Consider the following 15,800-nt stretch of genomic DNA (forward strand, 5'->3'; position numbering starts at 1 on the left):
ATCTCTTTTCCTTCTCCGATATCGATGAATAAGGTTGATGCTAATGATGTCGGCCCGACTGTTGCAACCGGTAAGGGTGCTTGAACCATCTTTTTGTCTTCTCCGACATCGATGAATAAGGTTGATGCTAATGATGTCGGCCCGACTGTGGTTCCGAGGACGATATTTGCTGGGAAGCAGTGGTGATGGATGTTGTACTCCCTTCCTTTATTCTTGTCATAGTTTTCATTGGTGAATCAGCTCTTTTCATATCAAATGATATCTACAAAATCACATTCTACCCTTTGATTACCATCAACTAGCAAGTATCCAGATTAAAACTTGGAGATGTATTGTCTACCGTTCCTCCGAGATTCAGCAGTCTGGTTGTTTTTTTGAGAAGGTGTGGCTGGAGGTCTTGTGAATGACTGTTGGTGGGGTAGTGGTTTTCTGGCTGCTGCAGCAGCAGCTATGCTCGATACCTTGGCGAAGTTGATACAGATGGCTTTCTTTGGTTCTTCTTTGCCACTTCCGGGAATACGGACCATCGCTCGTACACATTTTTCAATATTAGGGAACATATCGTAAAACTTGATATGTTTCCTTTTTTTTTCTTTCTCGTGAGACAAAGAGAGAAAGAAAAAAATCTGGCACTATGAGCTCTAGCCAAACTGTTCTGAAGGCTTGGAAGCTAAGACGCGTCTTTTATACATGACAAGACATGACAAAAACGTTTGTGTTTTTAGAACCGGAAAGGGATACCCCCCCCACATGACCTTCTGTCAGTCTCCAGGATAGGTCTTATTTTAGAGAGAGGTAGCTTGAATCAACATAATTTGAATCCTCCCACTCTCTTTCGGTCATTCGCTGTAAAACTAGAGCCGTTTTTGTGTTTTATTTTTTTGTGTGTTTTATTGAGTTTAGAGACTTATATATGCCATATGACAAGCTCTATCAGTGATGGAGTTGACTAAAATTGCAGTATATGGTCTATATTAGCTCTTTATTTTCTTTATACTCAGTGTGATAGATGTATTGGTGTTTTATAAGAGGACAAAAATCAACTTTTATTTTTTCGTATTTTGTGCTGTCACGAACGAATACGCAACATATAACCACTCACAATAAAGATAACATGAAGAGGTAGGGATGAGGAATGAAACCTATGCTTGTGACTGTGAGTGCCACAGTGAAAGGCACCCATATTGGCACAGGAGTACATTTTAGATACTGGGTATGGATTGAGATCACCTTCCTCTTTTCGTTCTGCTTGCACAACCTTCATCAGCGGTACTTTAGAGCAAGAGGTTGTCACCTGCTGGTGCTAGGAAAAAGTGGTACCATCTAGATTTTGTACGTTGATTTAGCTCGATATTACGGTAATTACAGTAATTATGACTGCAGTCGCCATAATAACTTAATCTTTTTTCATAGCACAACAAAATAGCAAAGTGATAAAAATTCCCCGAACGTCTTGTACGTCATGACGCCCGTCGTTAGGCCAAAGCTCCTACGTCATGTATGTCATGACACCCGTACGCAATAGGTTAATAGGTAAACTTATATTTAATAATAATGTAAATACTATATATAAAAATTAAAAAACACTATAAGCATAAATAATATATATATATATATATATATATATATATATATATTTCCAACTCTCTCGAATATATGATTCCGGATTACCAAAACCTTAAAAAAATAAATAAAGAAATGGTCTCAAGTTGTCGCGGGAATAGCACCTTTTATCCACCTTACTTGGGTATTTTTCTGCTGCAAAATAGTCTCAAGTTGTAGCAGGTATTCCACCTTTTACCTACCTTACTTGGGTGTTTTCTGCTGCGAAGTGGTCTCAAGTTGTAGCAGGTGTTCCGCTTTCCAACCATTGTAGAGAGAGAGGGGGGGGTATGAGCCTCGAGGATTATCTGTTAAGACAACTTTGTACACTGCTGACTGGAGAAGGACTGATCTCATCACTTCTCCAGCCCCCTGTTAAATATGCTGCATTTGATCCACTTTCACCTCGTAAAGGTGAAATCGACCAGTTGCAAAAGTGAAATCGACCAGTTGCAAAAGAGAAATCGACCAGTTGACCTTCACTTGACAGAGTTTCTAAACTCTGTCTTGCGTGAAGATTATACATTTATTTTATGCTGTTTTTTTTGCTTCCATTCTTGACAAAGAGAAATTTTCTTAACAGACCTTGAATTGACTCAGTTTCTAAACTTTCACCAGGTATAAATTCGCTTGCAACAGTCTCCAGGATACATTCTTCTTCTAGAGAGGTAACTTGAAGCAACACACTCCCGTTCTCTTACAGTCATTCTCTCTAGTACTAGAGCCGTTTTTATGTTTTGTTTTTTGTGTGTTTTATTGAGTTTAGATATTTATATGTACCATACGACTAGCTTTACCAGTAATGCGGTTGACTGAAATTGCAGTATATAGTCTGCCATCGCGAACGAATACGCACCATATAACCATCTATGAAAAAGAGAACATGAAGAGGAATGAAACCTGAGACACCTATTTTGACAGAGGAGCACATTTTCGACACTGGGTATGTATTGAGATTATCTATTTTTTTCTTTTCATTCTGCCTGTACAACCTTAATCAGCGGTACTTTAGAGCAAGAGGTCGTCAAGTTAGTATGTGTGTGTCATCGTTATAAAAAAAAGGTAGTGTTTGACAGAGACTGTTGATGGGTACCACTCAAGTCTCTCTTTTTTTTCTCTCTCTCCTGCTGGTTACCCAAACTAAAAGAAAAAGAAATATGAAACTACAGTCTTATTTCATAATCTCAAATTCTATTTCATATTCATTTTCGACTAATAAAACATTTTTTTAGATAACAATAACAAAGAATTAAGATATAAGTCGGAAAATAAAACATATTACTCGATATAGTATAAAAACAATTTATTATTATATGGTTATAAATGGTGTAATTCGCTATTATATGGCTATAGTTATTAAATATTAGTATATGATATTTTCAAAAGATTACATATTACATAAAAGCATCATACAGAACTATATCATATTTGCTCTGGAAGGGATCCTAGATATCTTATCATAATTATCTATAGTCTTGCAATTGACGACAGTAATTCAGCAGTCAGTACTCGAGATCCTACAGTTGACGACTCTGGTCCTACAGTCGATACGTGTCGTTCTGCAGTCGATGGAAAGGGAGAGAGAGGGGGGGGGTAGAGGTGGGTTGGTCCTGAAGTTGAATCTTAGGATTCTACAGTCGGCTCTTGGTATCTTGCATCGAATTAATGTTCACACTGGCACTCTCCATATAAGCAGATTACAACACTAACTTTAGCAGCTGGGAGATGGGGAGGCCATTTTAGTGATGACTGTGGTAATTCTACGGACTCTGCTGTTGACATACTATGCGTTGTAGCTGTAATATCTTTCTCAGCTATTAATTCATTAGCCATTTTTTTTACACTTCCATGACATGTGCACCTGTCACCAAAAGAAATTAACGTGTACATATTATGATTCAAGGGTTTGGGTTTAGGTTCTTCTTTTTTGTGAAATGGTCTCAAGTTGTAGCGGGTATTCCACCTATTAACCACCTTACTTCTGCTGTAAAGTGGTCTCAAGTTGTAGCGGGTATCCCACTTTCCAGCCATTGTTGTGGTATAAACCTCAAGGTCTATTTGCTAAGGCGACTTTGTACGCTCTTGAGTGGAGAAGGACTGACCTTCTCACTTCTCCAGCTCCCTCTGTTAAATATGTATGTGGATAGCCGCGCGCCCCCCCCCCTAATTTCCGTTGGCCGCGCTTGAATGTCAAGAGTCATATATATATATCGCCTATTATTGAGGTTGAGCGTCTACATACTAATCGTCTTTTGTTTTATTTTCTATCATTAACAAACGCTTATTGAGAGGGGGGGTAGGGCTAACATAATTGTTACAAATAGAATTATGTGTATTATTAAATTTATTTTATTTAGAAACGTTGCTTCTGATACAAGCACAAATTATCAACTGGCATCCGCTTGAACCAATATCTATAATGTGGAGAGATTTAGTATCCGCTTGACTTTTTAGTATTATGATCCAGATGTTACAAAAGTATAAACATGAAGTATCTCAAACGGAAACGATGCTTTCAAAAATAGTACAAGTTATCAAATGACATCCTACTTGCAAGATATAGCTTTTAATATTCTGGTGCAGGTGTTACAAAAGTATAAAAACAAGATTTCTCAAACGGAAATACAAACACGATTTATCATCTGGCATCCGCTTGACGTTTTAGTATTAAGACCAGCTGTTACAAAAGTATAAACATGAAGTATCTCAAACGGAAACGATGCTTTCAAAAATAGTACAAGTTATCAAATGACATCCTACTTGCAAGATATAGCTTTTAATATTCTGGTGCAGGTGTTACAAAAGTATAAAAACAAGATTTCTCAAACGGAAATACAAACACGATTTATCATCTGGCATCCGCTTGACGTTTTAGTATTAAGACCAGCTGTTACAAAAGTATAAACATGAAGTATCTCAAACGGAAACGATGCTTTCAAAAATAGTACACAAGATTTCTCAAACGGAAATACAAACACGATTTATCATCTGGCATCCGCTTGACGTTTTAGTATTAAACCACAACTGTTACAAAAGTATAAGAATAAGATATTTCAAATGGAAATGTTACTTCCAATATAAACACGATTCATCAGCTGTCATCCGCTTGACGTTTTAGTATTATGAGCCAATTGTTACAAAAGTATAAAAATTATACCCTATCATATCAAATGAATTATTAACGTATATAGTCTTTATATGTAATATAAATCGTTCTGCAACCTATCTTTATAAACTCTTCCTATTACTATTTAGTTTAGGTATTATTTTATGAAAAAAAATATATAAATTAAAAAATATATATATAATTTGATGTTTTAATTTTTTTTTGTATTATAGAAATTATTATATACTGTTTACGATTTTTCTACCGAATCAGTAGTCCTACATTATATCACCATATTCTTATTCCATGAGTAATGTGAAATGGACTTTGGATCGTTTATCTGTGTAATCAATATTCTTTGCCCAGAGTCTACATTCAATCTTAATTGTTTCATTTTTTTTCTCCCGTAAGTTAAATTTGACACCAACAACTGGAGGTAGATACCCTTCAACATTAATATTGTCAAAATAATAATCAGGAAACAGTGGACCAGGAGTATAGAGATACTCGTATGTACAATCTACGTATATTCCCTTCTTCAGCTTTCCTCCGTTTGCTTCATCCTCTATGTCAATTCGCAGGTCTTGAGGTATATCCTTTGGCAATTCATCCATATTTTCATAAGGTTCTGGTCTGAATGAATCATCTATACTAAGTGTTAATAGGACACAGGGGGGTGCTTTTATTAAACCCATAATCACCCATTGGTTCACATACACTAAGGAACGACATTAAAGATATACACACCTGGTCTCCTTTTGGTCGTGTAAAGCTGTTACATTTAATATATTTCTCATCACGTATGATTTTAGAATAAGGCATCAGAAAATTATTCATAATAATAAAAATAATAGCAATCTTGAAGATCTTCAAACGGAAGACGGTCCATTGGTACACGATTTAATTTACAATAAATTTTGTACAAGCTGTATCGAGAAATTTCGAAATGTTATTATTTCAAAAATAGAAGACACAGAAAACAAACTTTTATTACATAATACCACTATTGATAATGCTATTGTACAATACCTAAAGAATAATAGTTTAAATATTGTTGAACGTATAGAAGAAGAGTTTATCGATAACTCTCATTCGAGTGACGGACTTCAGAATAATTTATTAAGTAGTATTCCACTAACAAAAACTTTAAGTATTTCGGAAAAACTTAAAACTAAAGATATATTGAAACTAACAAATATCAGTGATAACATCTTAATAAAAGGTTCATTGAAAGGAGCCATCATGGAAATTAATAATCGGCACGGATCTAACCGTGATAAAAAAAACATTTCTCTGACATTTGATGGAGCTCTTTTGAAATGTATTCCTAGAGAAATATCTTGTAATTGTATTGATAACGAAAGACTTAATAATGAGAGATGTGGTCTATATTATAGCAGTAATATAGATTATAATATAAACTATAATGATATTGGATATATTGATAATGTAAATTGTAGTGATAGTGATGAAACAAATGATGAAACAAATGAAATTAGGAATAAAAGTGAAAATGATAGTAATAATAACAATAATTTGAATGACAGTAATGATATTAGTCTAGAGACTAATGAAAATAAAAGTATTGATATTCCAAATTATAGAAAATCTAAAAACACTATAAAGCTGATTGGAAATAGTGAAAGATTTCTTTGTCTGGAAATTTGTAAACATGAAGAAGGTTGTCTTATAGATATTAACAACAAACATATTATCAATAGAAATATCGATACACATGTAAAGAAATCTACTCCAGGTAATGTACCTGTTTTGGAGATTACAGATGTTAGTAATGATAATATTGTAAATACTGGAAACATGGTATATATATATTGGGTTCTACAACATGTCGAAGTGAAACCTATATGAGTAAACTGAACACTATTTCAAATATATATAAAAGTAAGCTGGAAAATTTATTCATGTCGGTGAATAAGAATAAAGATTTAACACATCTACATATCGGTAATCTTGTTAATGAATTAAATCACACAAGGCGCATATTACAGTCTTTTACAATATGTAACTTAACTTATGTTGCTCCCATGGTAGGTAAGATGTTTGAAGATCAATTTGTGAAAGAATTTAATGAGGCTTATAATAGAAATGTAACAACATTATATCTAGGACCACAATCTCGTGGTAATACTTATGATGAATCAAGATGCAACGGCTAGTGAAATATTCTTGAAAGATCAATTGATGAATATATATATATATATATAGACAAACTTATACTAAAGACATATGATTGAGAAAAATAATAAAGATGATCAAAGTATTATACTTTTATTCTTAATACTACTATGATGGTAATAATAATAACAATAATGGTAATAATATTATACCGATAACATTGTATATTTAAGCAAGATCACATATAAAAAACACAAGCAAGATTATACATATATATATATATATATAAAACACATATTATCATATTACAATAATACCCTAATATTATTATTTATTACAACATAATAAATCCTTAATATTAAATATAAATAAACATGTAATTAGTTAGGTTTATAAATTTACACTTTCTTTACCTAATAATAAAGCTATATTATCGATTAGTATCGCAATATAGACAAGGATAAGAATCCCATGGATTTACTTACATATTAATAATACTATATTATTGACTAGTATAACACTCATCAGGAAATAATTATCTCTAAGTAACGGCTATAAGCGGCAGCAATAATGTGCATACTGCCATTTGCATATATATATATATATATATATATATATATATATATATATATAAATTTGTGAATCAATAATAAACCAATCTAAAGATATCAAAAAGCAATATAAATCATTATGTATATACTGTATGAGGTTTTTAAGCATCTTAATTATATTTTAATGATAACACACAGACACATTTTCATTCCCCGGTTCACATATTTCAGGAAACAATAGGTTTAATAGTGTATTTGATGTCTTTTCTACAGATAGGGCACTGAGTCAGAGCAACTGCACAAGATACACAAGTAACCATATGTGCACAGGGCAGAAACACCACATTCATCTCGGTATCCATGCAGATCTTGCACATACGAATATCACGGATTCTTTCAAGCTCATCTGCCAATTCCTTAGCTGTAAAAAAAATAAAATAGGAAATAAATAATAATTCACATAACACTGCCTATTATCTAAATTTTACCCCTTATAATCTTTTATTATTTTTCTAGATATATGAATATATACAAGAATAAAGCCTTGCTATTAAATTGCATTCCATGAGATCAGTCAATATGAATATACCGAGGTGCTCTAAAAGGCCAAATGTCTTATGTCTTTGTGTTCAATAAATAAATCAAAAGAAAGAACAATATACTTACTAGATTGTGGTGAAGAAGCTGCTCCAGAATGAGATTTCAGACCCGAGGCTGACGCTTGCTCCAATAGTCCAGCGCCCTCGCCCTCACCAACAACATTAGGGTCAGAATGGTATAGAGACGGAGGACTTGAACTTGGTGGTATTAAGGCATCCTCTGCCATACTCATTACCTCATCAGCTTGCATGAAAACTCCCTCCATGTGATGTATTCTATCTGCTGGGATTTGGTGTACATCTGCACTTCTTTCATCATCTTCCATTGCATTGTCATCTCCTTGGCTTGACTGAGATAAAGCAGAGCTTGTGGTTTGTGGTGTTGCATATATTTCTTGAGTAGATTCTTGTTGCCTTGGTGCAGGACCTGTGGTGTCCATACTCTTTGATGAATTTGGCAGCGTGGGTAAATGCTCAGCATCGGTAACAGACATAGATGGAGTTGGTAATATTTCAGTGATATCCTCATAGATTAAAGAAGTTGAAGGTTCTGAGGGAGGTGATGCTGGTGTACCAGAAATAGACGAAGAACATGAGCCAGCTACTTCACTAGACGGTACAGTGTCATTTCTAGAACTTATAGATTGAATCTCGTCGACCTGGCTTTCTGTTGCTTCATTCTCGATAGTGTCATCCGACTGTAGTGTCCTTCTTGATTCTTCTTCCATTTTCTGAAGGATAGCCTCAATACATGGCTCCATATTAAAATATGGCATACCGGTCTTTTGAACATGGTCTTTTAGAGCAGCTCTTATTATATGTGGTGGGAAGCCCATGCCCAATACTCCTCGTATGATGTCTAATTCCATCAACTGATCTAAATCTTTGTCAGATACTGTGTGAGATCCTAATGAAACACTGGCAGAACTTGTCGTTGGTGCAGTGTTAGAACTGGGCATTACTGCAGGAGCTTTACGAAAGTATGGTGGTTTCTCACGTTGAACCTTAACATATAGAAAAATATTATGAATAAAAAATTTGAACAAAGTTTCTTTTTATAAAAATTTAAATATCACAAATTTGGAAATTGCAAATATTATGTATTAAAATTTATTGAATATGTAAATATAACCTATATCAACACTCTCATATACCTTGTCAATAAACTCATGTCCTTTCTTCAAGAGTACGTAGCTACATTCTGGGTACCAGCGAGCATGCTCATTCCATGGTATGTCATTATCTTCCCAGTTACGAAGACCGTTCCCACAGTGGAAGCAACGCACATGGTCACTCAAGCCTGTGGGGAGATTTTGGTGTCGATTGAATATAGCTTTACTTCATAGTTTTCAGGTTTCTAATCATTACACAAATTAACAACACGATAAACTCTACATTTTCTAAATTTGAGGGTAATACGTTATAATTCAGAATCTTCAATGCGTAACTAATTAAATTAGATTAATCAAGAAAATACCATGAAATAAAGGGACTGACCACAATAAAAGAATCCAGCTTCAGCCAAATCACATGGCTTCTGAGTCACACGTTCTGGCCACTTTACAAAGCTTGCAAGGCGACTTTCAGTGAACAAGAAGTCCTTGCGCTTTGGCCCAGAATACTGAGGGAGGCCAATCTCCTCCCATGACACGTTAGGCTCGTTAGGGGGTCCTGAAAAGGTAAAATGTTTAAGAGGATATATTTTACCCTTTATATAATATGAGAGAAGTAAAATTAAAATACAATTAACACTTTTGAGGAAATGTGTACATAACATGCTGATACACAAGTACAGATGGGGGTTATACTTACGACATTCTGGATAGGAACCAGCCATATGCCTTGACGTTCCACATTCATCTATGCCATGCCTCTTAGTGCTGGTATTGGTCTGTGGAGTGGAGTTCTGGTATGGCAAACGGGCCAAGATGTCACTGTGATGTATAGGGACATTGCCAACTGGCTGACCCCTGATAAATGGACAGTGTGAAAAATGGCGCTGATGCTCTCCTCTCGGTGTGTCGCCAACTTCCCATGCACCTATTATGCCTCGGCAAAATACACAAGCACAGTGGTCGGATGTCCTCAGGTAATAGAGACCATCACTGGCTAATTCAGACGGATCCAGCCACTGTATAGGCCAGTCTATGAAAGTCTCTAATCTCTCTTTCTCAAATCTCAAACTGTCATAAGATATGAAGGTCTTGGATCTGCTAGGCTTAGGAACGGTTCTTAAGCCTTGTGCAAAGTGGCAATCTGGTCTCTTCTCTTTGTGGAGTCGTGCAATGTCATCTGCTGGACTGATAGTTTTGGCATCTACTTCCCACTTGCAATCAAAACACTTTACTTCATCTCCTTTCTTGGTGTAGTAAAACCCTGCTTGAGCCAACTTCTTCTTATCAGCGGCAAAGTCATATCTTTCAAAAGTATCCAAACGATATTCCTCCCTTGCAAGACTTTCATGATCATGGGACATGTCGCCTTCTTCTTAGATCAAAGTTAAGATAATATTATAACTTCTCTTTTACTGTTCTGTTTCTTCTAAAATCTTTCCTTCCTTGTATTTTCTTATACAGAAGAACTGTCCTGTTACAAACATTAATATGACACTAGTAAGATATACATATATATATACTAGCATATTAAAAAAAAGGCTGGGTCAAAAGTTCTGCCAAATAATCGACTTTTAAGTATGTGATACACTAAATTTATCTTCACATTGATTACGTATATTAATTAATTAATTTGCTGAAATGCCCTTAATGAGGAGTTTCATTATATATAATAAATCATTGTTTTGCTGAATTAAATTTTCATTCACTTGATGTTCCTTTTCCAATTCTTTCTTCAAGCACTGAATCATTATATGTTGGTGGTTATTTGACGGGCAGGGAGCCATGTTTCTCTGTTGTGCTAGCTGTGAGGGTATTTGCTGAGATACACTGACGTTAACCTGGGGTCTCGAAATCATGTTAACTCGCCTCTTAGATTGCGTGGTATTTGGTATTATTATTTGCATCTTGAAGGGTGGTGGTATGTATCTCTTCCTGTTTGATACCATCTTCAATGTCACGTTCGGTCTTTTGGTATCCTTTAGCGTGCGAGTATCCAGATTAAATCTTGGGAGTTTGGCCAGATGTGTTATCCACCGTTCCTTTGAGCTTCATTAGTCAGGCTGTTTATCTGAGAGGGTGCCGGAGAAGACCGTGGAATGACCTTCTGATGGGTTATTGGTGTAATGGCAGCAGCAGCTATACTAGATACCCTGGAGAAGTTAATGAAGACGATATTTATTGTTCTATCGTTGCCGTTCCCGGGAATATGGACCATCGATCGTAATCTCTTTTCAGTTACATGTGCCGGGACCATAACGAGAAGGTACGAAATATATCTTCCACTTTATAACCTCACTAGACAGAGCTGGTATAACGAACGTTATCCATACTGTTCTCTTAAACTCTATCAGCTTAAAGTTCAAGACATGTCTTTTATACTAAACATAAACGTATATGTCTCTAGAACCGGAAAGGGAAACCCCACATTACGTTTTGTCGGTTTCACAGAGTGTGTGAGTGTGTGTGTGTGTGTTTATGTGTGTGTGTGTCTTTATTTCGCTTGAAGGGTATGAATTGTAGGTTACATGATGTAGTCTCATTTAATATAATGAAAGGTCAAATGATACTCCTTCAGAGAAAAACGAAATGTCAAATGACATCCGCAAGCCACTAGATTGTTTAAAGGATTATAAAAAATATAAAAGTGAGATATCTCAAACGGAAATGATGCTTTCAAAATAAGCATGAGTTATCAAATGATATCCGCTTTAAAAAGATATAAATTTTAATATTATGACTCAGTTGTTACAAAAATATAAATGAAATATCTCAAACGGAAATGATGCTTTCAAAACAAGTATGAGATATCAAATGATATCCGCTTTAAAAGATATAAATTTTAATATTATGACCCAGATGTTACAAAAGTATAAAAGTGGGATATCTCAAACGGAAATAATAAGATGTCAAAACAAGCATAAATTATCAGTTGATATCCGTTTTAAAAGATAAAAATTTTAATATTATGACCCAGCTGTTACAAAAGTATAAAAGTGAGATTTCTCAAACGGAAATGATGTTTTCAAAACAAGCACGAGCTATCAAATGATATCCATTTTAAAAGATAAAAATTTTAATATTATGACCCAGCTGTTACAAAAGTATAAAAGTGGGATACCTCAAACGGAAATGATAAGATGTCAATCTTATCTTCATTCCAGAAAAGATATTCGTTGTTACTAAAAGTTATATTGTTGGGGAGTATCTGTACATATATATGTCAAGAAGAATCAACTAGACCCATTTATTATAGATAAATTTTCTATCATAGAGGATTTTTTAATGAAATAAAATTCAATAATAACAGATAAATATTCATAATTATATTTCATTTTAAAAGCAGTATTAATTATTACATGTATAACAAAAAATTAGCTTTGATACAATTTACCATTGAACGAGATATATATATCTTTTTTCTAAAGTAGTTTAATATGTCTCTGTTAATTCAGTAGTGTCAATTATTTCATATTCTTATTCCATGTGAATTATAAAACTAACTTTGGAGCGTTTATCTGTGTGATCAATATTTTTTGCCCAAAGTTTACATTCAATTTTGACTGTTTTATTTTTTTCATGTAGTTTAATCTTGACACCAACAACTGGTGGTAGATAGCCTGCAACATCAATGTTGTCAAAGTAATAATCAGGAAATATTGGTCCAGGAGTGTAGAGATATTCGTTTGTGCAATCTATATAGATTCCCTTCTTCAGCTTTCCTAATTTTGCTTCATCCTCAATATCAATTCTCAGATCTGGGGGTATATCTTCTGGTAGTTCGTCCAACCGTTCATAGGGTTTTAATCTAAATGAATCATCCATGCTAAGTGTCAAGAGGACACAGGGAGAGTTTTTATTAAAGCTATAATCATTAATCGTATCACATGCACCAAGGTACGATTCTGGAAATATGCACACTTGGTCCCCCTTTGGTCGTGCAGAACTGTTACATTTGATATACTTCTCATTAGGAACAATTTCAAAATAAGGCATCAGAAAATTATTCATCTCATCCACATAAGTTTGTGCTGATTCCTGGTTTCCCTCTTTAAATCTAATATCACGTCTTGGTATAACATTCAGGCCAGAAGATGTATCCTCTTGAAAGACAATGAAATGTATTGTAAGACCACCTCCCAATACTACAGCAGCTACAAGAACGCCAATTAGTACTTTGTAAGAGGTATTCAAAGTCATTGTGTTATTATTATTATTATTATTATTAAAGTACCCCTAATTCTTTCCTATTAAACTATATGGAAAATGATACTGTAGAGTGGTAACTGCCAGAGTTTAAGCTTTAGCCTTGATCAAATTTATATTATAACTCCCCGATCATTTTTATATTTTTAAACGGGGGGCGCTATAATAATAAATATATATATATATATATATATATATATATATATATATATATATATATATATATATATATATATATCAGCTAGTAGGTATGTACATATAGACAAAGCTACTATTATTTATTATATTATAAATATTCATAAGTATGGAGGAGGCAATAAGAAAAGTGCCACTTGTATGGGAATTATTGGATATGGAAAATTACAAATTGAGTAGTGTAATTAAACAATACGATTTAGGTAGAGATTCGGTAGTATATGATATTATTAAAGAAAATGTTAAGAAAATGTACCGGCTTGGCAAACAATTTTCTCCTTCATATCATATTCCTGACGACAATTCCTGGGATGAATATACGCAACCATTAACAGGAGAAAGTCCTCCGTTGCATGTTGACCCACATAATTTTGCATATTATTATTATTTAAAATTACAGAATATTCCTTCTAGGTGTGAGACTAAAGGTCTCATTAATAAACTAGAGAGTATGTATGAAAATGAAGATAAATATCTTGCTGGTACTACCGACGATATCAGCGGTAATAAAAAGAATGATACTGATATGAAGGATTATGTAATGGATCTTAATTACTTTTCCAAGCTGAACAATATTAATGAATTATTGGCTGAACTAATAAGTGAGAAAAATATACAAGATGGTTCTATATTACATCAGATAATAAAAAGAAATGTATATATGTTATATGATAGAAATAGAAATAATATTCCTACATGTTTTCTTGATGGAGACAAATCAAAAGTTCAAAGAAATTACTGGAGTTTTTTTAAGGATGAGCAAGATTTACAGGATTTTACCGTTAATGGTAATCGTAAGCCACCGCCTATTGAAGACCCACATAACATTGCCTTTTACTATTACTTACGGTTAGCATATGAATCGAACCCATCTGTTATTAATGAAATGTTGTATTATAAAGAACATGACTTTTAGAATTAAATTATGGATAAATGTACAATGACATTTGAGAGGAATGTATTAATAAAACATTATTTAGAAAATGTATTTTATTTCTATTAAAATTATAATAATAATTCCTTACCAATTGATGTAAAATACTGATGAAATTTAGAAACATCTACCCTTGATAAGGGTCGGCTATTATTATTCTCATGATTAGTATCATTACCTATTTGTTTATCTGTTATACAATAACCTAATATCGATGGGCCATGTTGAGATAAAAGATTCTTAATATTAATTGTTCCTTTTGGTAGCGTTTGTATATATTCAATATCTCTTAATGGGTTTAGATTATTATGATTATTTATTTTTTGTCGTTTTATCAACCTTTTACAATCCTGAAAAGAAAAGGGTAAATGCTTATGTCGAAGTGTATTACATACTTTCGAAAATATTCTCAATATATCCATGGTTTTAACTTTGTCTGTTTCTTGCTCAACTTTTCTTAATAGGCGTAAAAAATTAGATGATTTAATATCATCCTTTGTAATGATTTCTCTATGGGTATTTGTTAAAAATAATCTATTAAACCACATATTCGTTATAGTGTCATTAGTCAACAGGGGTAATATTGTATTCATAAAAAGGTCAAGCCACTTTAAATTATCAATGGTGTTATTACCGTGTTCTTTAATTATATTGTTGTATTTTGGTTTATTGGGAAAAGATTCACATTCATTGGTTAAAGACTGAATAGCCTTAGAGATTGCCGCATGTTTTCTGGATCCGTTAAACTTAAACATAGGAAAATGTCTCTGCGTAATAAATGTTAATCTTTCTTTAAAAGATATTATATCATTTATCACCTGTAAATGATCTGGACAAATCTTGTTGTCTATTTTTATAAATGCATCCAAATAATCAATAAGAGATTTATTCAATTGTTTTGTCTGTTTTTCTATTGTTTTGATATAAACATACGACTCTTTATCGGTTATATTAATGCAGATATCCATTAATAAAATATTTTCTTTATCATACTGTATAAGGATATCTGCAGCTTTAGCGTATAGAATCAATCCGTGTGGTGTTTTAACAGAATTATCTTTTATCTTTTTTCGATATTTTGATAAAATAACTTTAAATTTTTCATTTTTTCTTGATGTTTTAATTCTTCTCGAAATATTACTGACTTCATCAATTGTAAAAAATACACTCATTGGATTGTTTACATAGTAATCGTTACAGCTTTTATTACGCGAGAGAGAAAAAAAAAGAGAATGGCTTTATTCTGTTCTCAAATAAAGCAGTAGCAAATCCATATAAGCTGTTTTCGCAATTTTTACAATTTTCTGAAAGCAACACATTTTTGTCAACATCAGATAAATCAATTAAAATTTGCCTTTT

General features: G+C 33.4%; 3 protein-coding genes across 3 annotated transcripts; all 3 read right to left on the minus strand.

The window, feature by feature from the left end:
• Positions 1-4,142: 4,142 nt before the first annotated feature.
• LOC147466424 (sodium/potassium-transporting ATPase subunit beta-like) lies at positions 4,143-7,036 on the minus strand. Its single transcript, XM_086535516.1, has one exon. It carries the CDS (start codon positions 5,401-5,403, stop codon positions 5,008-5,010), a length of 396 nt encoding a protein of 131 aa, XP_086391642.1. The 5' UTR covers positions 5,404-7,036; the 3' UTR covers positions 4,143-5,007.
• On the minus strand, positions 6,982-11,445 carry LOC122244260 (death-associated inhibitor of apoptosis 2-like). The gene is made up of 5 exons (XM_086535515.1): positions 9,807-11,445; positions 9,492-9,665; positions 9,149-9,294; positions 8,062-8,998; positions 6,982-7,816 (listed from the first exon to the last, which is right to left on the minus strand). The coding sequence occupies exons 1-5, from the start codon at positions 10,468-10,470 to the stop codon at positions 7,623-7,625; spliced, it is 2,115 nt and encodes a 704-aa protein (XP_086391641.1). The 5' UTR covers positions 10,471-11,445; the 3' UTR covers positions 6,982-7,622.
• Positions 11,341-13,306, minus strand: LOC122259309 (sodium/potassium-transporting ATPase subunit beta-like). The gene is made up of 2 exons (XM_086535512.1): positions 12,611-13,306; positions 11,341-11,460 (listed from the first exon to the last, which is right to left on the minus strand). The coding sequence occupies exons 1-2, from the start codon at positions 13,304-13,306 to the stop codon at positions 11,341-11,343; spliced, it is 816 nt and encodes a 271-aa protein (XP_086391638.1).
• Positions 13,307-15,800: the final 2,494 nt, after the last annotated feature.

This window comes from Penaeus japonicus, unplaced genomic scaffold (genome assembly GCF_977035675.1).
Source record: "Penaeus japonicus unplaced genomic scaffold, GWHDUDI00000001_assembly GWHDUDI00001110, whole genome shotgun sequence".
Classification (NCBI taxonomy): Eukaryota; Metazoa; Arthropoda; class Malacostraca; order Decapoda; family Penaeidae; genus Penaeus; species Penaeus japonicus.